This window comes from Typopeltis vanoorti, chromosome 20, assembly GCF_054136105.1.
Source record: "Typopeltis vanoorti isolate ZY-2024b chromosome 20, IOZ_Tvanoo_1.0, whole genome shotgun sequence".
Classification (NCBI taxonomy): domain Eukaryota; kingdom Metazoa; phylum Arthropoda; class Arachnida; order Uropygi; family Thelyphonidae; genus Typopeltis; species Typopeltis vanoorti.
The window spans coordinates 28,809,376-28,834,915 of NC_143568.1; the positions used below are offsets into that span (position 1 = coordinate 28,809,376).

Sequence of the window (25,540 nt, forward strand, 5' to 3'; positions counted from 1 at the left end):
GGGGGCCTTGTTTAACCTGGCGACGCCCCAGCCGGCATGAAATTCTATCATGTTGTACCATCATTTAATATTGTGGTTTAAGCCAATAAGAATACAATTTGGTCTGCTAAATCCCAAATTGCCAGCCCATCCTCATTCGTTCAGTATCCAGGTAGATACCTAACAGGGTGCACCACGAGAAGGTGAGGATTGGACATTAGGTCATAAGCCCTGGTCGGTTCTCCATATTCCTTTAAAGGCTATGTGGAGATCTCCTCTCAGTTATACAGCTTTGACCGACCCCACATATATAAGAGGTCACAAGCCTTATAACACAACAGTACCATGTCAGAAAATAGTTAAGGAACAAGGCAGCATCTAACAAGTTTCTTAAAAAGCCTGGGATTGCATTAATTGGAAACAGTATAGCGAAAGCCATTCCAAAGAACAGAGGTTTTTTGCAATTCCAAAGGTGCAAGGAAGGAATGAGATGAGACATTGGTTTGATATGTTTGGAGTTGACCTGTGTATGAATGTTGACTAGTGGTTGTTCCAATTTTTACATGATTATAAGAAAGCAGAGAAAAGGTGGTGGCCAGTTCAGTGGAGCAATACCCATGAAGGTACCTATAAAAAGAGGCATAATGCAGAACCAGAACAGAAAGGAACTGGATAGACTTTAGAGTGGGATCACCTGTGTGGGGGGGTGGGTGAAAAGTTCTGATAAACATCTAGAACAAAAATGATATTAAAGCAACTGATAAAACCAGAAGATAGAACATATGTTAAAACCCTTTAACCCCCATGTTTCATCAAATTGTAATAATTTGTTCTTTTTCTTTTACGATATATATAAGAAGAGACGTCATTTTCTTCATCTTGATTATCACAACTTTTCAGCACATGCTCATATTAGATTAATTTCCATCTTTAGGTACACTACCCCAAATGTGAGAACAGTTAGGTTTTGAGGTTGGTTGGATTTGTAATTTATAAAGTGGTAGAAGTTGAATAGGAAAGAAATAGTGATTTGAGAGAAAAAAACACTGCCAAGTTTTTTAGAGACCGAGGAAGCTGTGGATGTAATATATATGGCAGCCAATAAGTCATGGAGCATGTCATAGAAAGGGCCTATTTTTGGGAAGCAACTACATAAGTTTTTTAACATCACCAGATTTTTTTTTATTAATTATGAAAAAACTAAATCATCTGAATGCTTTCCATTTTCAGCCTTCATAAAGACAGGCCCTTTCTGTTGAATGTTCCATGACTTATGGACCACTCTATATTTATGCCAGGATAAGCTAGATTGAAAGTCTCCCGAAGAAAGGAAAATTGATGTAGACTGGAAATTGGAACATTATCTTATAAAGTAAGAGGGAGTGAAAAAGTAGGATCTTTCTTTTAGGTAATAAGATAGCTGTGTTTTGATAGAATTGAGGTGCACTAAGTTGTGTTCACTCCACTTGACATTGGTGGGGAGACCAGTGTTTAAGACATTGGTTATCAAAGGCCTTGAATTTTCAATCATTTGTAAGCTACAGGGTTTCTTGAATAAAGAAGAGTCGTGGTGAGTACCATCATCAGCAAAACCACAAATACGATTTGAAGTTAAGGAGAGAGAGAGAGAAGGTTATTGATGTAAAGGAAAAGGGGTGTGGGTGAGAGTACAGAGCCCTGGGATACTCCAGCAATGATAAAGAAAATAATGAACAGCCACAATGAAACATGATACATAATGAACAACCAGAGAGGAAGCTAGCAATCCAATCACAAAGGACAGGAGGAAGACTATAAGATGGTAGTTTGTTGAGAAGGTCTCAGTGCCAGACACAATAAAATTCCGTAGAAATATCAAGAGTGACCACATGAGTGTCTTCAAATTTTTACCAGCTCTGTGTCCAAGTGTGATTAAGGTTAGTGAGGAGATCTGCTATAGTACAAGAAGGGCTGAATTCATATCGGTGATCACTAATTAATTGATGGTTCCCTAGGTAGTAAAGAAGCAGGTTGTTGATTACCTTTCCTATCACTTTTGAGAGTACTGAGGTGAGAGCAATAGGATGATAGTTTGGATGACTTTTGTCTCCTTCTTTCTTTTTAGGGGAAGGCTGGTTAAAAACATGCTTTTATGCTATTAGGATTCTATGGTTGGATTCCATAGGTATTAAATCTGGAGCACAACTGGAGGGATACCATCTGGACTAGGAGACTTATTAATATCAAGATTAATGAGGATTCTTCTGATCCTTCTAGTGAAAGATCAGAGGAGGCATGCAGTGAACAGTTTGTGGGCAGGAGGTGATTTGTCTTGGTAAAGAGTTGGAGGTAAAGACTGATGCCAAGAGGGTCTGCCTTATCTTTAGGTGATGTTACTATGGTACATCAGGATGTGTGGGAGGTGGAAACAAGGAAGGGCAAAAATTATGCCCAACAGCCTTAGTGAGTGACTAGAAGGCTGGACTACCATTTGAGCAGGAGGCAAGCATACTGTACTTTTTTCTTGCTGCTTTAGAAATAATGTACAATATATTTAAATCCAAAATAAACTAAATTATGTTTATTGATTATTGTTTAAATGATAAGCCTGTAAATGTTAGTGACTGAACCTGAAAATTTCTTATAAGAATTAACATTAATAATTTTGTATTGTAAATTGAAAAGACATTTAGCTGTATCTTGTAAAATCCTTCCTCTCTAGTGAAATTCATATTATAAGGGGAGCTACTCCTCTTAACAGATGTGAAAATAAGTGGAATAGGAAAAAATGAAATTAGTTTTTTTTTTTTTTTCACTTGTCATATACTGCAGTTAATTACTTCTCTCGATAACTAAACAAATATATTTAGAAACTTCTTGAAATGATCTCAGGTAGTGATAATGAAAAATATGAAAATTAGACAGTGAGGTTTTTTGCTGTGGTATGGAAGAAGTAAAGGAACTTTTCAAATCATTAGAAAGGGCATTTGACATAAAGAAAAAAGCTACTGCTTATTGAAGATCCCAATAGCAATGCAGGAATTGAGTCCCAGACATGTAGAAATGTTCAAAAATGGAGAAAAGAGCAGTGCTAATAATAATGGTAAGTAGATTTCTGATCGCACCATGAACTAGCCATTACTGATACCATGTTCTAACATAATAATCCTTTACTTCTATTATTCTACCCAACTTTGCATCATCAGCAAACAACTGAATATCTCCTTTTAAATATTTCCTATATCATTTATGTACAAATTAAACAGCAATGGTCCAACCACAGAGCCCTGTGGCACACAACTAGTCACCTGTATTCTTTTAGATTCTGCTCCTCCCTATACTACTTTTTGATATCTGTCTGTCAGCCACTCATTTATCCATATCCTCAGTTTTCTACCCATTTCCATTTGTTGCAGTTTGTGTAACAGAGTTCCATGTGGTATCCTGTCAAATGCTATTGCAAAATCCAGCAGTATCATCACATCACATTCCCTTTATGCAACTTAGCTGCTGTCACCCAATTATAAAAAGTTAGTAGATTACTAAGGCATGACACTCTTCACAAATCCATGCTCCCCCTCCCTTCCATAGAGAATCATATTCTTATCCATTCATTCCTGAATATTCTCTTTTTGACCTAATTTTTCAGTTCTTTTATCATCACTTCTTTGAAACTAATTGGTCTATAATTTCCTACCAATTTCCTAAAGGAAAATTAAATCCTCCTTTAGGAAAGGAATTATTTTGCCCTCCATCCACTCTCTTGGGACTCTGACAGAACTGAGACTTAAATTTGGATATTGGTTCTCATAAAACATGAACCAGTATCCCACAGCTGTATTTTCAGATTCTGCAATATACTAAGTACCTCCAATTCTTCCACCTCTGTCTTCACTTCAGACAAACAAAAAACTCTTTGAGATTTTATTTTGTCTGTTCAGCTGATTTCTTTTCATAATCTGATTTTGGGGTTCTAAGGGGTGCTGATTGCATAATATTATGAAGTCCTTGACTTCATGATATATAGCATGTAGCCTCTCCCACTGAAATACCACCCTCATCTTCTCATAGTAGATCCTGTTATCACCAGATGACAAAACAAGAATCAAATAGATCATACTTTCTGGCATCAGCCAAAAGTGCAGGAAAATGTTATTAGATGTCCGAAATAAAAGAAGTGCTGATATTGGCTCAGATCATCACCTGAATAATAGGATCTATGCAGTTATATATTTGAAAAAATCATCAGGGGAAAACATTTAATAGAAGGAAATTTGATATTGCTAAATTACAAAATGCTGAAGTCTGCAATGAGTTTAAAATAAAGTTAAGGGAAAATATGGATATTAATTTTGAAGGAGGAGAGGATATAAGGAATGATGATATAGAGGCTAAATGGAAAAAGGTAAAAAAGTCCTTAATGATACAGCAGAACATGTTTCAGGATATGCTAAAAGAAAGAAAAGAATGGTTATCGATTGAAATTTGGAGACTAGTGGATGAAAGGAAAAAAATAAAGCTGAAATTATGTGCAAGAAATACTCCCCAACAGGAAAAGGAACTTAAAGACAAATATAAGAATTTAAATAAAAAAGTTAAGAGAAGTATAGAAAAGATAAACGACAATAGTTTGAAGAACTGACATTTAGGGCACAACAAGCTGCAGACAAGTATAACAGTAAAGAGTTACATGGTATTATAAAAAGACTTTCTGGAGAAGCCATGCAAAAGAATGTCCCAGTGAAGGATCTCAATGGAAAAATTCTAGTGTCAACAGAAGAACAATTCGAAAGATGGAGACATTTTAGTCAAATCTTGATTAATAAAAGCAGTGATAGAATACAAACAGAAATAAAAAAAGGAGTAGATGAATTAAAAATTGATACCAGTCCACCATCTAAACTGGAGATAAAAAAAGCTTTTAAAGAAATTAAACATGGGAAAGCAGCTGAGCATGATGGTATCGCAGCAGAGGTTCTGAAATCTAACACGACAACAATCACAGATATGCTCTATCCATTATTCCAAGATATCTGGGAAAAAGACATTCCCTAGGGAATGGAATACAGGAATAATAGTAAAAATACCAAAGAAAGGAGATTTAGGAAACTGTAATAATTGGAGAGGCATAAACCTGCTATGCATCACTAGCAAAGTTTTCTGTATTTCTATGCATCATTAGCAAAGTTGCCAGCAAAGGTTGGCCTCTGCTACTAATGGCTCGCAAAAAGTTAAGCTAGTTTGAGTGCGGTTAGTAGTTGGAAGGGAGCCAATCGTTCGATGCTGTTGGCACACTCTCCCTCGATGAGTCTTTGGACTCCCTGGAGGTGTCACATAATAATAATAATAATAATAAACCTGCTATGCATCATTAGCAAAGTTTCTGTAAAATTATTCTTTCAAGAATATTTAATATTTTAGATGAGGGCATGAGAAGAGAGCAGTTTGGTTTTAGGCCAAATAGATCATGTATAGACCACATTAGCACCTTAAGAATAATAACTGAACAGTCAGATAAATTTAGCTCCTTTATATTTGCTGTTTGATGATTATGAAAAAACCTTTGATTCCATTGCTAGAGATTGTGTGTGTGGAATGTACCTCAAAACAAAGAAATGCCACAGAAGATAATAAACATCATATAGGAAGGATATAACAAATTCCAGTGCCAGGTGCTGCATGATGGATATCTGTCACAACCCTTTTAAACGGTATCTGGAGTGGGTCAGGAATGTCTATTATCTTCCTTATTATTTATACTGGTGCTAGATCAAATTCTAGAACAGACGACAATGATACATGCCAAAGGAATGAAACTTTGGGTGATCTAGACCAGCGCTTCCCAAACTTTTGGCCGTGGCCCCCTTGGGGACCATTGGTTTTGTTGAAAGGAGACCATGAAATAATGAAAACAAATTTAAAATGTTTTAAGACTAATTATATATTTTTTTTTTATTTTAAACGTACTTAATTTTTATTACTTATTATTTCTGTTTTGTTATTTTTTATATTTTAATGGAAAAACACACACATTGGTGTTGGTTCACAAATTTTGCTTCCTGTGTATTTTGGTGCTTAATGAATATTAGTCAATATATGCTTATTCATATAAGTTTCATTTCAAAGTGAAATGAAACTTCATCCATTTCATCATCCGTACACAGGTGCGGATGATGCGTGGGAAAGAAATACATTTGGGATGCTGGGCGACTGTGCTGATAGCACAGATCACATGCATCAGAACCATAAACACCGAGGATTCCCTTATTCACATAATTCACTAATTTCATCCTGTTAGTCTGTGGTGTGCTGGTATTGGTATGTGGTGCTATTATTTAATCTCTTCTACGTTAAAAATTTAACCCTGAGATGGATAAGTTCCTGATAAAAAAAAAAAAAAAAACAATCCAATTGAACAATCAGCAGAAGCAGAAACAGACTCACAAACCACAGTATCTCATATTTTACCAGAACAGTCCGCATCGCCTTCAGACCAGACAGTAAGAGGCAAAAAATGTCGTATGAAAATATTCGAAAATATCTGGAGTGGGTCAGGGATGTCTACTATCTCCCTTATTATTTATACTGGTGCTAGATCAAATTCTAGAACAGACGACAATGATACATGCCAAAGGAATGAAACTTTAGGTGATCTAGACCAGCGCTTCCCAAACTTTTGGCCGTGGCCCCCTTGGGGACCACGGCCAATCCTTCTTATTTGAAATATGGGTTTCTACCATCATATAATGATTCAAACAAACTGATGTGTGTGATCTGCTAGAAACAGTTATCAATTGATTGCATGAGATCTGGAAATTTTTGTTGCCATTTAGATACTATTCATGAGGAATATAAGAGTAAGACAATTGAGTATTTTCAAAGAAAGGCTGAAGAATTAAAACAGTGAACTAAATGTTTTTCAAAACATACTAAATTGAATCACAAATTAGTTAAAGTATCTTTTAAAATTGCTTTGTTAATTGCAAAAACAAAAAACCTCATACATTTGGTGAAGACCTCGTCTTACCAGCAGCAGTAAAAATTTGTGAAACTATCCATAGTTCTGAAATATCAGAACCTTTAAAAAAATTCCTGTTTCTAATAACACAATTAAAAGAATAGATTACATTGCCGATAATATGATGTCTACATAAATTTCACAAATCAAACAAAGTAATACATTTGCCATTCAACTTGATGAATCTATGGATAATACAAATCACGGTAATTTAATGGTTTTTGTTAGATACCTCTATAATTTTCAAATTCATGATGATCTACTGTTTTGCAGAAATCTTTCTGGTAAAGTAAAGGAAAAGATATATTTGAAAAAGGAATAATTTTTTTAAAGAATATGAACTTGATTGGCAAAAGTGCATTGGGATTTGCACTGACAGTGACTCAGCCATGATGGTGAGAATTTCAGGTTTTTTAGCAGAAGTAAAAAAAGTTTATCTGAATGCAAGACATGTTCGTTGCCTTATTCATAGAGAAAACTTAATATTTCCACACATGGAAGAATCACTGAGTAAAATGTTATCAGAAGTTTGTACTATAATTAATTATATAAAAAGTAATGCTACTAATACAAGACTGTTTTGTATTTTATACCAAGAGATGGATTCCAATTACGACTCTGTTTTATATCACGCAGAAGTAAGCTGGTTGTTCTGCAGGAAAGTTCTTAAAAGTATTTTCCTAATTTGAATGAAGATAAAGAATATGATTGGATAAGAACACCATTTGCTCCTTCTCTACAATTTAGCAATCGTCCATGGTCATAACAAGAAGAACTAATTGATATGAGAGCAGGTTCAACTCTCAAATCAGAATTGCTTAACATTGATTTATCCGAATTTTGGATTCAACGAATGTCCTGCATTAGCAAATGCAGCCTTAAATATGCTAATTCCTTTTGCATTTACATATCATTGTGAAATAGCATTTTCATTGTTATTGGTAATTAAAAATAAACACAGTGCTGTTTATCAATGGAAGCATTGGAAAAAAATCTTTCCAATTGCAGTTTTCAATTTCAAATATTTCACCTCATATTGACTCTTTTTTATGTGCAGCAGTATTCAGACACATCCATCACATTATATTGTTATTAAACTTCTTTTATGTTTTTAATTCTTTCTTTCTTTATTACTAATCGTTTTACGTTTCATGTGCTTGTACTGCAAATGTACAATAACAATATATTTATCTATATAAAAATTTAAGATAATGTGCCATGTCAAATGTGTATGTAAGATGCTAAAAATGTAATATTTTCATTTGATTTTTGCAATATTTGCTGTGTATGTTTTGTATTGAATATAAATACAATAAATATTGTAATAATATGTCTGTATTACGATTTTTTTTTTTTTCGATGGAGCCATGAAATATTTTAATTTTTCCAAAGGGGCCTTTACATCCATAAGCTTGGGAAGCACTGGTTTAGACTATGCAGATGATGTATGTCTAATTGCTCATAGACATGCAGATATCCAAAACAAACTAACCACATTACAAGAAGGATCACTGAAAGTCAGTATGGAAAAAAAAAACAGACAAAACAAAAAAGAAATGAGAATCAATGAACAACAAGACACCAAGTACAATTGAAAATGGAAAAGTCAAAATTGTTTGACATTTTACATATCTTGGCAATGTTTTATCTGCAGATGGAGGAGCAACTAGAAATGTCAACATAAGGGTTCAAAAGGCAAGAAATGCATATGCTAAACTTAGTAAAGTATGGAAAATGAAAAATATTCACACAGATACAAATTAAAAATATTTAATGCATGTATTAAATCAGTTCTTTTATATGGATGTGAAATGTGGCTGATTTCAAAGGAAATACAAAGAAAACTACAAACATTCATACACCAATGTCTGCAGAACATACTTCGAATTTAGTAGCCACAAATTATTACTAACAAAGACCTGTGGAAAAGAACAAATCAACAAAAAGTCAACCTTGAAATTAGAAAACAAAAATTTAGATGGATTGAACATATACTTAGGAAAGATCATGAAGAAATCTGTCACGCAGCCCTGGAATGGAATCCACAAGGAAAGAGAAAGTGTGGCCATCCTAAAAATGCATCGAGGAGATCGACTTTAATAGAATGTGAGAAGAAGAGGTTTGCTGAACTAAGACCAGTAGCAAGAATAAGGATCTGATGGAAAGCATTTACATTGATTGCTCCTGATTGAATCTGGGAAAGAAGAAGAATCTGATTTTGCTTTCCTTACCATGCTGGTCACCATTCTTGCCTGATCCTTGTACTGTTAATGAGTTAGCTGGCCACCTTTCTCCTTATATATATACCCTCAACAACATTTTCTTTGTTTGCAGCTCATGCTTAATGATACTACTCATTCATTGAACTCCTGATCTTGGGTATACATTGTGATATTGCTTCCTCCAGATATCCCTTGACTATTTCCCATATTGGTGGCAACATAAGCACTCTTGAACCCTAGGTTCCCTCCAGACATTCTGCTTCTAGTAATTATCTCTCAGTAAGTGTATTCATTCCATTTCCTTCCTGCCATGTGATCTTTCCTTCTTCCAATCTATGTCTCCAAAGTTGAAGTCTCTCATAAGAATTACTTGACTTGTACCCATTCTACTAATCTGCTGATGCATGTCTTCCACATCATCCCTGGCCTGGCCCACAACAGCAACTAGTTTTATATTTTGTCCTATTTTCTGTGATCTTACCAAAGTCTTCCCACGACTTTTGTTTGGCTAGTTTTATACATTGATTTGCTTTCTAACATTTTTCCGTGTATTCTCTAAGAGCACAAGCTGACTTTCTTGCCAGGAACTTTTGATATCTCACCATAGAGTTCTGATTTTTCTATCCTTAAAGACAATCTCATCACATGTCTCTCTGATGAATAAATCAATGTTTTCTTCAGGGCTTGTCGTTGAATCTAAATTTGGTTCATGTTTTCAAATTCATTTTTTTCTTGAATGATATTTGGTATTTGAGTCTACAGTTCACCTCTGAAAGCTGCTCAACTTTGATTAGCTTTAAAACTTTCTTACATGCCTTTCTCTGAATTCAATATGAAATTCAGTTTTATGCCGTTCATAATTGAATGGTGATCACTTCCTATTTCAAATCCTCTGTATGCTTATGTGTCCTGAACCAGTGGGAAAACATCACTATCAACTATAACATACTTTATGAGACTTTCTTATTTCTTGTATCTTCTCTCGATATGAATTTGTGCACATCTTTATGTTGGAGCATGGTGTCTGTAATAATATGTCAAGAACAGCGATCTAGCAGCCACTTATCATTATTATTAGCTTTGCTGTTTTCTCCATATTTTCACAAAAGCTTTCTATATGCCTGGTTTTCATTTCTTAGATCTACCACAAGGACCAACTTTTTCTCTTTTGTTGTATCAACTGCCTTCTCTAATGCCTTGAAAAATTCCTCCATTTCTTCTTTAGTAGAATCTTCTGTGGGATCATTGATGCAAATAAGTCTCATTGTGTGGTTCCCCATTCTGATATTTGCCTACATCACTCAACTTGATATTGCCTATCATTGAAGAAGATTATTCTCATATTTGGTGTTTAATACTATAGCTGCTTATTGCCTGAATATGACATTTTGTATTTGTTGCTTAGAAAGATCTCATTTGCTTTTATAATCTTTGTTTCAGTCATGCCTGTTATATTGATCTGGTACTTGTCCAGTTCTTCTGGTAGTTCCATTTCTTTTCCATTGATGCTTCTTACATTGATAGTAGCAATCTCGAACTTTGCTAATGTTGAGTTGGGATGTGTTCTGGGATTTGTTCCAATAGCCAACTTTGCACCTTCACCCTTGCTCTCTGACTAAATCAACAGAGACCTTGTTCAGCTGGGTGACGCGCTAACCAGCATGAAATTTTGTCATGTTGTGCCATCATTTTACATCGTGTTTTAAGCCTCTAAGAATACAGTTTGGCCAGCTCATCCTCGTTCGTTCAGTATCCAAGTAGATACCTAACAGGGTGTACCAGAAGAAGGTGAGGATTGGATGTTTGGTCAGAAGCCCCGGTCAGTTCTGCACATTCTTTAAAAGGCTACATGGAGATCCCTCCATGTAGCCTTTGATCAGAGAAAATTGTTTACATCTTAAATCAGTTGTCACTTGATAAAGTCGGAGGTGGAGATGATACATCTCGCTATATCTTGGTATGAACCACATGTATTTCAAGGGTAATTAATCCATCCACTTTTGATCACCTTCAGTGAAATGTTGATTTTTTGAATAGTTTCTTCTGATGGGAAGTCTGCATTCTATTCCATTTCATAAAGATGGTTCATAACTGGAGAGTTATAAACCAGTGAGTCTTCTTGTGTTATAGGCAGCATAATGGACAAAAAAAAAGTGATTAGGAATCATATCCATGATATTCTTGACAAGAATTACTTATTGAGTGTGGCATAATATAGTTCTGATAGTACAGAAATACAACCTTAATGCCACCTTTAAACCTCCTGCAAAATTTAAGAACTTACTCAGCTTATCCAAGGATCCACTTCCTCTGCTGGCCCACCCTGGAATATACCATATTCACTGTACCTGTAATTTTCCCTATATAGATGAAACAGGATGCACAATTCCTATGTGAAAAAAGGAACATAAATGGCACATTAAATTTAATAACTATGGTAAATCCAGTCTTTCTGATCATGCCTGGAATACTCTACATAGAATTGACTGGAAAGGCACCTGTTGTTTACATCACACCAAAATGTAGTATGAATGTAAATTTAAGGTCTATGAAATTCTTATCAACCACACTAATCTTAACAATAGTGGTAGTCTAAAAATCCCAAGAATATGGAAGGCACATATTCTACCCACATAACTCTTTTTGTCTAAGAGTTAATTATAAATAGGACTGTAAGTAATCCAGGATCTTAACTCTAATATAACAACTCTCATGTTAATTAAGACACACTTTTGCTGTAATAAAGCTATCTATATAAAATTGTCCTCTGATGATGTTATAAATAGAATATAGCTTATATATAGTTATTTAAAAAAAAATAAGCTAGTGCCTTTTTATTCCCACATAGGGAGTAGGTGAGGCCCTTAAACTCTATCTAGCTTTTGGAGACTGAGTGGGCAGTTCAATCTCCACCGGTAGCCAATCAGAGATAGCTGGCCCATGTCTATCACTAGTTATACACAGCCACTGACAAAGAGACCAGCAAACAAGTGCTGCCATCTCTTGGTACCTAACCCTAACAGGATATGTGAGTTCTACGGTCGATTTTCTTGAGTTTACTAGATGAAAAACCTGAGTTTCTGGGAGAAAAAACCCGCTTGCCTGTGCCAGAGATTGACTAACTCGGGAACTGGTCGAAGAAAAGCTTAGAAAAAGTTCCTCTAGTTGATGACTAGACTCGAACTATAAGTCTAACTTTGTGCGGCCAAGCGTAGAGGATGCAAGCGGCATTAGTTATTTTAATTTAAAAAAAATTTTTTTTTTTACTAGATGTCAGGCCAATAGAATAACCATTGATCAAATCATTGCATCTTTGGCATACTGTTTGAAATGTAATATAGCTTATCTCTGTATATATATGTGTATACTCCAGATGATGACCTTAATATGAACGTCGAAACATTGGGAAATTAAAGTAATTATTTCTAACATAGTTGTCTCTATAATTTTATTAAACTTAATGCTGATTACCGTGTAATACTAAAGGAAAGGATAGTTTTGATATTCGTTATTACTTTTTTATATTGAGTCATGAGAGAAATAGACTAAGGCACTGGTTATGATATGATTTATTTGAATTTTAGCAAAGTTCCCCATAAGAACTGGTCAAAAGAGAACAGTCTTCAATATGATGTTGTGATAGGAGCTAGGTACCACACAGTTTGATTTGGACCCTTGTTTAGTATATTCATAAATCATTTAGTTTAAATATCAAGAGTTAACTTCCTCTCTTTGCTAATGGTGTAAAGTTGGGCAGAACAGTCAGTTGTTCAGATTACATATAAGTTCTTTATAGAGGATGAATTCAAAATATTGGAAGAGTTGACGGGGAAATGGAGTTTAAAATTTAGCTTGAAGAAATGCCCAGTATATTTGATAAGATGATAATATAAGATATATGATAAGATGAATAAATAGAGTAGGAGTCAAATGGATGTGTAATCTTATTAAGCAAGAGATTCATAAGAAAAAGGATGATGTGGAAGGAATACTGTTTGCATAAGGATGATGTCCATTATGAAAATTATAAGCAGTAGGCCAGAAGGGTCACAATTTTTATACAGAAAGCTAAGTCTGAGTATGAAAAGAAACTGGTGCTGCAAGCTAAAGACAACTCAAAGGAATTTTATCGATATGCTGCAAGTAAAAGAAAGATAAAATTAAAAGAATAACTCTACTGAATGCAGATGTGTTAGGGTGACAGATGCAGAAGAGGTTATTCAACTAATGAGTGCCCAATTTGCTAAAAGCTATCGACCTGGTGTATGCAACATTGACTTCACTGGATGAAGAAACTCAAGTTTATGAAGAGGAGGTATTAGAACTGTTGCACAAACTGAATAACAATTCAGCAGTAGGGACTGTGGGATATCACCTCATGTGCTAAAAGAATGTTCAACTGAACTGGCTATTCCTTTGACCAGGCTATAAAATTTGAGTCTCAGAACAGGGAAGATTCTGCAGGAATGGAAAGAATGTATGGTAATGCCATTGCAAAAATGTGGTACAAAGACTGATGTATCCAACTATCGACCAATCAGTATCTCAGAAGTGGTGGTGAAGATTTTGGAAAAATTAATTAGGGATTGCATTCAGAAATGGTTGACAGTGAATCTCTACTTTGCAATCAACAGCATGGGTTTACTGAGGGAAGGTCATGTTTTAGCAACTTGCTCACATTCTATTATAATGTTACCATTGAACTAGACAAGGGGAATGGATACACGTGATACTTTTGGAGTTTTCTAAGGCTTTTGGCAGAATATAGCATGAAAGACTGTTGCATAAATTGGAGAATATGGGTTTGGATTATAAATTATTAACAGGAATAAGAGGGATGGCTGCCTGAAGATATCCGAAAGTGGTATAAGGGGATGTGAGTCTACAAGATTTAAGCTAACTAATGGTGTACCACACGGATCAGTCCTTGGTCCATTGTTATTCAATCTGCATTTTAATGATGGGAAGGATTTGACAGGCAACATAAATACCATTTGCTGATGATGCAAAGATAGGTAGGATAATCAGGAGTACTGCTGATATGCAGTACTTGCAGAATGATTTGGATATGCTGGAATTGTGGGCATGGGAAAATGATGTCAGTTAAATGTAAAGTTATGCATTTGGTGTGATTAGATATCCAATGTCGTATTATATTGGTGGGATCATTCCAGAAGAAACTGACCAGGCTAGGGATCTTGGCATGTTAGTAGATAGCAAGTGGAAGTTCTGGGGCCATGTAGCAAAGATTGCAAATACAATTCAAAAGATAATTGCAATATTGAAACGAACTTTGACATGGTAAAGATAAGGATGTCATTTTGCCTCTTTTATACGGCCTTGGTAAGACCTCACTTGACCTATCAGGATTGTGTACTGATTATGAAGACAGATTGACAATTTGTAGACTGCAGACACTAGCAAAGGAGAAAGATGGGTTATATGATTGAGACTTGCAAATTTCTGAAAGGGTCATACAGGATTTCAATGGATGGAATTTTTTTATTTTATGGAGAGTGGGTAAAGGACAAGAGGGCATCCTTGGAAGCTGAGAATGAATGCTGCTAAGAAGGGGATGTGGGCTAGATTTTTCTCTCATAGGATGATGCATGATTGGAATGGATTGCCATTGGATGTTGTATGTGCAAGTAGTGTGTGAATGAATTCAAGAATAGCTGGTGTGTGTAGTATGTGGCCTCCCTCAACGAGTCTCTGCCTCCCTGGAGGTCTCTCTTAATAATAATAATAATATCTTATCAGATATCAGATGACAATATCTGATGGATATAAGTGGAATGTGCAGGCTTTAGAAAAATTAATGAATGCAAAGATTTGCATTTTGGTTGGTAGGGAATTACAGTTCAAGAATCATATTGGTAAGACAAGTAAATATCATCTGATTCTAGGATTAATTATAAGATGCTTCTCTTATATGAGAAAGAAGATAATAATACCTCTACCTGGTTTCAAGTTAGGCCACTAATGAATTATGGCTTGCACCTTTACTTACTAGGTTTTTAAAAAATGTGTATCAGGAAAATTAAGGGATTCGGAGAAGACTGGTTAATGCATAAAGAGACTGCATCATAGTGACTGATTATTTGTTTCAGGGTATAAAACAGATAGCTGGAGTGTTTTTGCATTTGTCCAAACCAAATTCTATCAGAGGGCATAATAGAAAGATAGTGAAGACAATAGTTAGACCTATGAAGTTCATTTTAAAAGAGAAAATATGAGGAATGGCCTTCATTAACAGTTTATAGAATTGGTGAATTTATCACTTTAAGGTAGAACTGTATTGAAGTAATGTGTAGGGATTGAGTATTGTTATAGATCTGTGTATAAATATATATTAAAAAAATAAAAATTAAGTGAGGGAATGCGAAGATAGCCAAATAAATATACACCAGCCATCTTGTATGTAAGAGCCTTTGCAGCTCAGTCAGTATAGATGAAGCCCTTTGGTCGAAAGGTCTGGGTTTGATTCCCACCCAAGAGGAACATTTATCTGGTCGCTTTCAACTAAAGGTGAGTTAGCCTGTCTTATATGGAGGTAGAGGTTTTTTCCCTCCCGGAAATCGAGTTTTTTGTCCCTCAAAACAAGAAACGGGCCAATAGACACAAGCAATTCACAGACAAGAATACTTGGAGGCATAGAAGTAACTGCCTTATCTTCGTATTACAGTTAGGAAATCCAAGGATGCTTGAAGGCTGTGGGCGCTTAAGTGCCTATTAAAGCCACTGATGGATGGATCTTGTATATGGGTGAGGAATTTCTTGGTATGCTATTAGTTTAGTCACTCTGGTGATTATATGTAGTTCACCCACTGTTCTTTTTTATTTATTTATTTATTTTTTTATTGATTGGTTCTAGATTGTGGTTGTGGGGTAGTTCCCCCTGCAATATCCTCATATAAAACAGAGTTTGAAATCATTTAGTAGTAGTTACATTTATATTCATGTGTAAATATGAGGGGGTAGTTCCCCCTCCAATATACTCATATAAAACAGAGTTTGAAATCATTTAGTAGTAGTTACATTTATATTCATGTGTAAATATGAATTTGTGTGATTCCTAGAGTTCATGCCATTTTTGGCATGAACTCTAGATGGAATTATGTCTCCTGGTGAAAGATTTAAATTAACAGTATTAATAAATTATGATCCTTGTTATTTCTGAAGTTCAGATATTGCTCTCATATTTCATGGCAAAAATTTCTAATTTATATAGTTATACAATGTATACAGTTATACATTTTATAACTGTACACTTGATTTTTTTTTTATCTTGATCTTTGAATGAATTTATGACTTAGCTTTTGGATGTCAGTACCTGCCATTATTCTGAAGCAGCTTCCTTTTAAAAATTTACAGAAATCATTAAGGTATTTATTTTGATACTTTTATTAATCTTAAATATTTTAATATTTATATAGGAAAATGCATCTCGAAATAGGAAATCAAGAAGTCAGAAGCGGCATTTCAAGTCCAGACATGTGGCAAAATCTCCCCATCCTCCTGCTTCTGTTATTAATGCTGAACAAGTCGAATATGAATGGCATACTTACTGGGCTGAAAATGGTCATTCTCTTGTGTGGATGAGTTGGTTAGATAAATATAAAGACTATATTGATCCTTCATATATAGAAAACAGTGGAGGAGATTCCACTACTCTTTTAGATGTGAAAAACTCATTAATAATTACTACTTCTGGTGCAATTAAAGGGGCAAGTACTGAAACATTTAAAGAAAATTCAGATGAAATGCAGGATGGAAATGTTCGTGTGAGCAGGACAGATAAACATGAGGTAAAACAAGCTGTGCATTCTTCACCAAATTCTCAACTTTGTGAATCTGTTTCAATAGTAGAAACACTCAATAAACCTGCTGATCAGATAAAGACCAAAAATTTTGAATGTGTTCCTGAAAAGAATAATTGCTTAATGCATGATCCAGTGAATGAAGCTGAAGTTCCAAAAGAGTACAAAATAACAGAGGATGTCAATGTCAAATCTTTCGAATCTCCAAACAACACAGGGAATGGAAAATATTTAAATTTACATTCACAGGAAGAAATAGGAGCTGGTGACAACAATCTAACAGGAGATGATCCATGGCAGGAACGATGGAAAAAGCATTGGTTAGAACTATACGATTATCATCATCAACAGTTCATAGCTTATTACAATAACAGCGCATACATTGATGAAGATAATTCTAATAAAGATTGTGTAGATAATGGTAATGAAGATTTTGAAGACTGGGATGCTTGTGATGAAGCTGTTTCAGATCAAGAAATAGAAGATCAACTGGAGTTGTTATCAGTATCAGAAGAAGAGGACGAACGAGAAAAGCTTAAATATTTTCAAGATCCAGTAAACTCTTGCCAGGGTGAAATAGATAATGACAGAAATATTGCATTTGATTTTATGTATGATAGTGGCTGGCCTTGTAATTCTAGGAAAAAATTAAAGAACAGAAATAGTGGTAGTAGCATTATTGCTATTGATGGCAGTGATGAGGAATCACCAGAGGAATTATCTACAATAAAAGCATGGTAAGAAAGTTGGTGTTTCTTTACTGTGTTTAGAGATTAAATTTGTTTTATGTTTTCTGAAATTGTCTGTGATAATGTATTGGCATATCTCATTTTGTTATAATGAAATGTGAGGTTGTTTAGTGTGTGTATGTAATGTTTATAACATTCACAGTTCAGAAATGGAAAATCAGAATCTGAAACTGATTATTCATAGCTCAGTGAGGTCTATTGCTGAAATGTTCATTCTGTAAGAATTCTAACATGCACTGCACTTTTCAAGTAATTGTCTATGAGTCATTATTTAAATTAGTATATACATGTTTTAAAATTATTCATCGAAAATGTATATAATACAGTGGATTCCAGTTAATTGGGCCAATCGGGAATAGCATAATTTGAAACAATTAAATGAAGTTGCATGTCACGAGTTTAAGAGGTGTATGTATGTAAAACAAAAAATACAAGTTTTTTTTGTTTCATGTGTAGCAAACTTATTGACTTGTAGATAAACTTAAACGATTGGCTTTAATTAAAGTAAAATATTTGCCATAAAAATAATTTCATTTATGTACGTATTGAACAACATGCAGTTCTTAGCATTGAATGATGTTGAAAGAATTGATCGAGTATTTTTTTTTTTTTTGATTGACTGCAATTAAACAAAATCAGCGACTTAGTGCAGATATAATATTGCCTTCCTGCATGAAATAGAGTTGTAATTGAGTATTAAACTTTTTTGGCATCCTTGGTAGTCACTTGTTCAAACTTGGCAGTGTTCTCATCATTGATTTAACAACTACGTATTCACCTATTAACAAATTGTCTTCTCATTTTCCTTCTCCTAAAGACAAACGCTCAACTTTATCTCTTCCTGGAGTTTATCAAATTCCATGCAACTGTGATCTCTTTTATTTTGGACAAACTGGACGTTCTCTTGAAAAAAGAATCCAAGAACATCAATCATCCATTCTTTACAACAAACCTGAAAAGTCTGGATTGGCTCAACACGGGATTGAAACTAACCACAGCATCCTTTGGTCCAAGACTCACCTCTTACATAGATCCCGTTATAGGTTCGAACGTTTGTTCAAGGAAAGCGTGGAGGCCTTGCTCCATCGCCCCCCAATCTGAATCGTAATGACTGTATATCTATATCAAAAATCTGGGAAAGTCTAATCAAGATTACTCATTAATTAATTTTTTTTTTTTTTTTTTTTTGTAATAGCAAATTCAATCATGTTTACACTTCAAAATATTCCGTTTCATACTTAGTGATTTAACATCACGCGGCGTGTTATAATTTTAACGATCTATTGTTAGTATTCTAGCTTGTATTTTTAAATTGTTCTTGTATTACCACTGACGATGGTCTGCTATTTCCAGACCGAAATATTTGGTTAAATAAATATCTTTCTTGTGATTACGTGATTATATCATTCAGCCTTATGTCGCAAGTATCCTTGAAACAAGTGTTCTCATCACTTTTTTCCCTTCTGATGTTTTGCTTCATAATCTTCATTTTCATTATAGTATTGAAGATGACCATCAACGGATGTAATCGTTTCAAGTTGCTGATGTGATTCACATTTAATGGGATGTCATTTTTTTCTATCACTCACTGAAAACATGAGCAAAACAGTTTTGGCCGTAAACTGTATTGCTTGTAAAAGATTAACTTTTGTGCTGACCACCTGAGCAGTTGTCAAGAACGAGTAAAATTTTTCTTGATTTCCACCACAATTCCATGTCCTAACTCATAAACCATTCAGATTTCATCAATGTATTTTTGTTTATGGTACTGAACTGGTAAACTCTACATTCCAATTCCTTTAAAGCATCAAGGCCTGGTCTTTTTTCCAATAACTAACAGCTCTCATTTAATAGTTCCTGACATATTTGAACAGCATAGCACTGTTACACGATATGTTGCTTTAATTGATCCAAATGGTGTAGCATATTTATAACACAGGGCAATAAAATAGCCCTGTTTTGTCAGTGTTGTAGGAGCCATCAGCAGTAAATTTTTGAATAAAGATTTTATGTAATTTTTTTAACTCCTTGTGGTAAAGGTTACTAGGTGGCCCAGTGATACTGCATTGTGTTCCAAAAAATGACACAGAATATTGTTATATTCTGATTTTGTTTTTGTTCTTCCAGACTTCTCCAAAACCAATGGCTTCCCCAGTTAACTGATGGATCAATTAACCAAAATTTATTGTATTTTATTTTTGAACTGTTTTTACTCAATTTTGTCATCTCTCCCAATGACTACTATATTACTGTTTAATTTTTTTTTTTTAATTTCTGAAAATTTCCAATTCTTCTTTCAAATTCCAGTTATTCCTAGGTTTATGAGTGGGTCACCTACTGAAAGTTCATTTTTTTGATTTTTGAAATTCAATACTTGCTTTTTCTGCCAGCATACAAAAGATACCTGATCCATAATTGAGTTGAAATACTGTACATTCATAATGAACCATAAAAAAAAAAAAAATTTGAAGTGCTGTCGATCATATACCAAATAGTTTATTACTCCCCCCTCCCATACATAATTTTTTTTCAAGTAATAAGACATAGGTTCAAATTTTCAGGGTATTTGTTGATATTATTATTTATTTATTTATTATTTTTGAATCAAGATTACATAATTTTTAGTAAAACAGATTTTATCTCTCACTCAAGAGGCTGAGTGAGAGATAAGATCAAACTAACATTTTTTATTTGAAGAAAATTAATCACTGTATTATTATAATACACATGAATGTAATATAATTCTTGTTAATTTACAAGCACTACCTACAGTTCAGTCTTACTAAATAAAGCTTTTATCTAAAAAAAAAAACCTACAAACATCACAGCAGAAAATAAAAACATACATATCTCATAGAATTGTTTTCTCTGTTTAAAATCACAGGAATTGATAAGAACAACAACAACAACAAAAATAAATAAACAAATAAATAACATAGCAACAGTTTAATTCCTTTAAACTTTGAAAAGTTTCTTTCTCTCTCTCATATTAGGCTATTCTAATTTAATTAAATAGCTCATACCTTTTTTCTTGCAAATATAAAAGGTATACCTCAGGTATTGTCACCGAGATATTATCTGGTACTGTAAGTTACAGATATTTTACATTGTTATAAAACAAGAAAAAAATGTAATAATAATTAAAAAAAAAAATGAATAGGAGTGTAATGAACCAGTATGTTATAAATGGATCTCATACTGTGCTTCTGCAAGCACACACTAGCAACAATCATTTTGATGTATGGATTGGATTGATATGCTTGAATTATACAGTTACTGTATTAATATATTACAGAGTTTTGTTTGTATATACAGATGGTTACAAGCTGAATCTGTGATAGTTTTTTAGATTACTCCTACATAGGGGAAGCTCCAAAACCATCATCATCATCATCAAATTCCTGCCATGTACCCTCAAGGGGGTGTACAGGATATGACAGTACTACATGAAAAAATTACATCATTACTAACTTCCTATCTACAATTTTCCTCCAAATCAGTCTGTTACTTGTCAAGACTCCAACATTATCAGATCTTATATTTCTATCGTCTAAGGCACTTTGTACCGTATCAATCCACCTATATCTTGGTCTTCCTCTGGGTTGTTTTCCTGCCAACCTGGCAGAGAATGCTTGTTTTGCTAATCTTTCCTCTCCCATTCTATTTAAGTGACCATACCACCTGAGATTAGCTCTGCTAACGCATTCCTGGATGCTGACAATGTCAAGTTCTTTCCTAATATCCTCATTTTTAATATGATATTGCCATTGATGCCATCTGTTCATGCCTCTAATCTTTCTCAGGACTCTCATATCTGCGGTCTCTAGTCTTTGGTCAAGTGTTTCACTTCTGACCCAGCTCTCAGATCCATAAGTTAAAACTGGTTTGAACACTATCTTGTATACAGCTAATTTAGTGTTCCGACTAATTTCTTTCTTATTCCATATGAATTTATTCAATTGACTTCCCACCATACCAGATTTGCTGATTCTGTTGTCTATTTCTATATTTAATTTACCATCTTCAGTAAAAATCGTGCCTAAGTAGCTGAAATGTTTTACTTGTTCCACAGGTTCTCCATTCACAACACAGTTGACATTTTCAATGATTCTGCCTATTTTCATTGTCTTTGTCTTTTTATTGCTGACCTTCATACCATATCTATTACAACAGCTATTCAATTTAGTCAGAAAATCTTGCAGACTTGTAGCGGATTTATTTAGAAGTATAACATCATCCGCATAAAGCAAAGAGCTGACATTAACATCTCCAATTTTGATATCATGTTTAATACCACGTTCCTTCATAATGTGATCCATATAGATAATGAATAACAGAGGGGATAATGTACATCCTTGTCTCACACCAGATTTAACATTAAACCATCTTCCTGTACTTCCTTCAATTCTAACTGCTGACTTACAACTCAAATAAAGACTAAGTATTGCTTGATATAATGCCCCATTGACACCATATAACTGCAGCGTATTGAATAGCTTCTCTCTTGGCACCTTGTCATATGCCTTTTCCAAATTGACAAAACTTAAATACAGATCTTTGTTATATTCCCATGCTTTCTCGACTATTTGTCGTAAAGTGAAGATCTGATCCTGACAGCCTCTATTTGGCCTGAATCCAGCTTGTTCTTCACCAAGCTTTTCTTCCACAATTCTTCTCAACCGTTTCTCAAGTATACTTGCATAGATCTTGCCAGGAACACTCAGTAGGGAAATACTTCTGTAATTCTCACATTCAGTTTTATTTCCCTTTTTATATATGGGTACTATGAGAGCTCTACTCCAATCATCAGGAATTCGTCCCTCTGACCAGGCTTTCTGAACTATGCAGTGCAGCCACTGTAAGACTCTTATACCACCATTCTTCAGCATTTCTGGTCGAATATCATCTACTCCTGCTGCCTTTCCACATTTCAAGCCTTTGATGGCTTTTTCTGTTTCAAGTATGGATATGTATTCCTGACTGCATGCCTGGTCAGTGTTTTTTTATCACTGTGCTGTCATCATTGCTTGTTTCATTTAGCAGTTTTTCAAAGTAATTACTCCATACTTCAAGGATATCTTTTTCTCCTGTTTTCATGTCACCTTTATCATCTCTAATTCCTTTTACAGCACTCTTTCCTCCATTCCTAAGCTTCTTCAACAACCTCCAGAATATTTTGCCACCTTCTTGATATTTATTTTCTATATTCTTCCCAAAGTCCTCCCATGACTTTTGTTTAGCTAGTTTTACACACTGTTTAGCTTTCTTACATTTGTCTCTGTATTCTGTAAGAGTAAAAGCTGACTTATTTGCCAGGAACTTTTGATATGCTTTCTTCTTTTCCTTCACTGCCTCTTTAACTTGCTGTGTCCACCAGGGAGTTCTGATTTTTTTATCCTTGCACACAACCTCACCACATGCCTCTCTGGCAGAATCAATCAATGTTTTCTTCAGAGTTTGCCACTGAATCTCCAAGGTTTGATTCCTGTTCTCAAACTCTTTCATTTTCTTTTCAATAATCTTTCTGTATTTTAGTCTACAGTTAACATCTGAGAGCTGCTCGACTTTTATTCGCTTTAAAACTTTCTTACATGTTATTCTTTTCAATATGAAATTCAATTTTATCCTGCTCAAGACTAAATAGTGATCACTTCCAATTTCAAATCCTCTGTACACTCTGGTGTCCTGCACAAGGGAGAAAACATCACTATCAACAATAACATAGTCAATGAGACTTTTCTTATTCCTAGCCTCTTCTCTCCATGTGAATTTGTGCACATTTTTATGTTGGAACATGGTGTTAGTAATAACCAGTCCATGTCCTGAGCAGAAATCCAACAGGTATTTGCCATTATTATTAGCTTTGCTCTTTTCTCCAAATTTTCCCAAAATATTTTTGTATGTCTCACAATCATTTCCTACTCTGCTATTTAGATCCCCAACAAGGACCAACTTTTCCTTTTTCATTGTGTCAGTTGCTTTTTCTAAAGCCTCAAAAAATTCCTCCACTTCTACCTTAGTAGAACCTTCTGTGGGACCATAGGCACAAATAAGTCTCATTGTCCAGTTCCCCATTCTCATATTTGCCCAAAACCTGTAGCCTATAAATGGCATGTGTGGACTTGGATCAAGAGCAGTCTGCTAATATTTAAAGAGCTTGAAGTTATATTCTTTGGAAAATACTTCATGAGGGGCACTCTTCCATAGAACTGAGAGAGACTGCATGAGATATGAATGGGAATAGCAGATTGAGCGAGTCACCAATACAGCTGTAAAAGGATGGATGTTAGTTCTGTCAAACAGCACCCATGGAAATATCTGTAAAAGATACATGTACAGAAGCTGGTATTCTGTAAGACAGTGGTTGAAACGTGTGTGAGAGAGGAGTTGTCAGTCCACCAAACTGCTCTCTTCTGAACAGCATCAGCAATTTTAGAGAAATTTTAGGTGCATAATTCCAAATATAAGAGTAGTATTTCAAGGTTGGACAGATTTGGGATTTGTACAGAGTAAGTAATTGGACAGATGAAAAGTAATGTCTTGATTGAAAAGAATACCAAATATTTTAAAAGCCAGGATGCAATAGAAGGGATGTGATTATGTCAGAAAGGGTTAGGATAAAGTCAATCCTAGAAGAGGGATCTGGTCTTAATCATTATCAAAAGTAAGGGAATAAGGACTAAGATCTTTTTTGTGTGTGTAAAATAACAAGAAGAAAACAAAAAAAAAAACCCGTTTTGGAAGCGTTGAAGGGACAGTTATTATTACTCCATTGAAAGATGACTGTGGGATTCAGTGTTTAGGGTACTAATTGCAGATGATCTTGAAGCTTATGATGATTGAGCACTGCAGAATGAGTAGAAGGAATGGATAGGCTGTCATTAGCCAAAATGTGGACAGGGTTTGTGGTCAGTGAGAGATGGTTGTTTATATTTACGAGGCAGAAGACATGAAAAAAGATTCCTGAGGACTATCTGCATTAGTCATAGAAAGTTTGTTTGGTTAGGAACAGTGCTTACACTTTATCAAGTGTAAGCACTGTTTTCTTAAACTTGGATAAAGGATTAAACAAGAATATAATTTTTTGGCAAGTATAATTTATCTGCATTAGTCAAAAAATCTGAAGAGAGAACACCTTTCACCATTATGCACTGAATAATCAAAGAGAAACCTGGCAGTCTAATTATACCTATGTAATTAGACCTATGAAGAAGCTATACTATAAGATGGCATTTTGCCGAGAGGCCCTTGATGCCAAAACTTATCATTTGCATTAGAAATGCATTGAGTATAACAGCACAAGTTTCTCCATGCCATTCCATGCCACAAGTCCAGAGGTAAATGATGTAGGCAAGGTGATCTACTGTGGATCTTGATTGGGGAAATCCATGTTGGTGGTCACTGATTAGTTGATATTTCTTCAGATGTTGAAGAAGTTGACTGTTGATGATGATGATCGCCATTATTTTAGATAATACTGCGGTGAGAGCAATATGGCAATAGTTTGTCAGTAAACACTTATCTGCCTCACCTTATTTTTTTGCTGGATGTGTGCTTGCATTTATGTTTGTAGAGTGTACACAAGAGCAAAGAATAGTGTAGAGATGATAAAAAACAGATGTTAGTTCAGGAGGACATCTCTTGAGTGCAACTGGTGAGATGCCATCAAGATTAGAAACCTTTTTGGTATCTGGGTTCATGATTCTTTTGATGTCTTTCTGACAGAAGGCTACAGGAGGCAAGCGATGCAATGTTCCAAGCAAAAGGAGGTGA

The 25,540-nt window shown here is 34.7% G+C and overlaps 1 protein-coding gene across 1 annotated transcript in view; it reads left to right on the forward strand.

The window, feature by feature from the left end:
- Window positions 1-25,540, forward strand: part of LOC150095305 (uncharacterized) — a 186,348-nt gene that overhangs the window by 45,543 nt on the left and 115,265 nt on the right. The window contains exon 4 of the mRNA XM_090409996.1: window positions 16,635-17,755. Coding sequence (XP_090266122.1) covers window positions 16,635-17,755 — 1,121 coding nt within the window. The remainder of the gene's footprint in view (window positions 1-16,634; window positions 17,756-25,540) is intronic.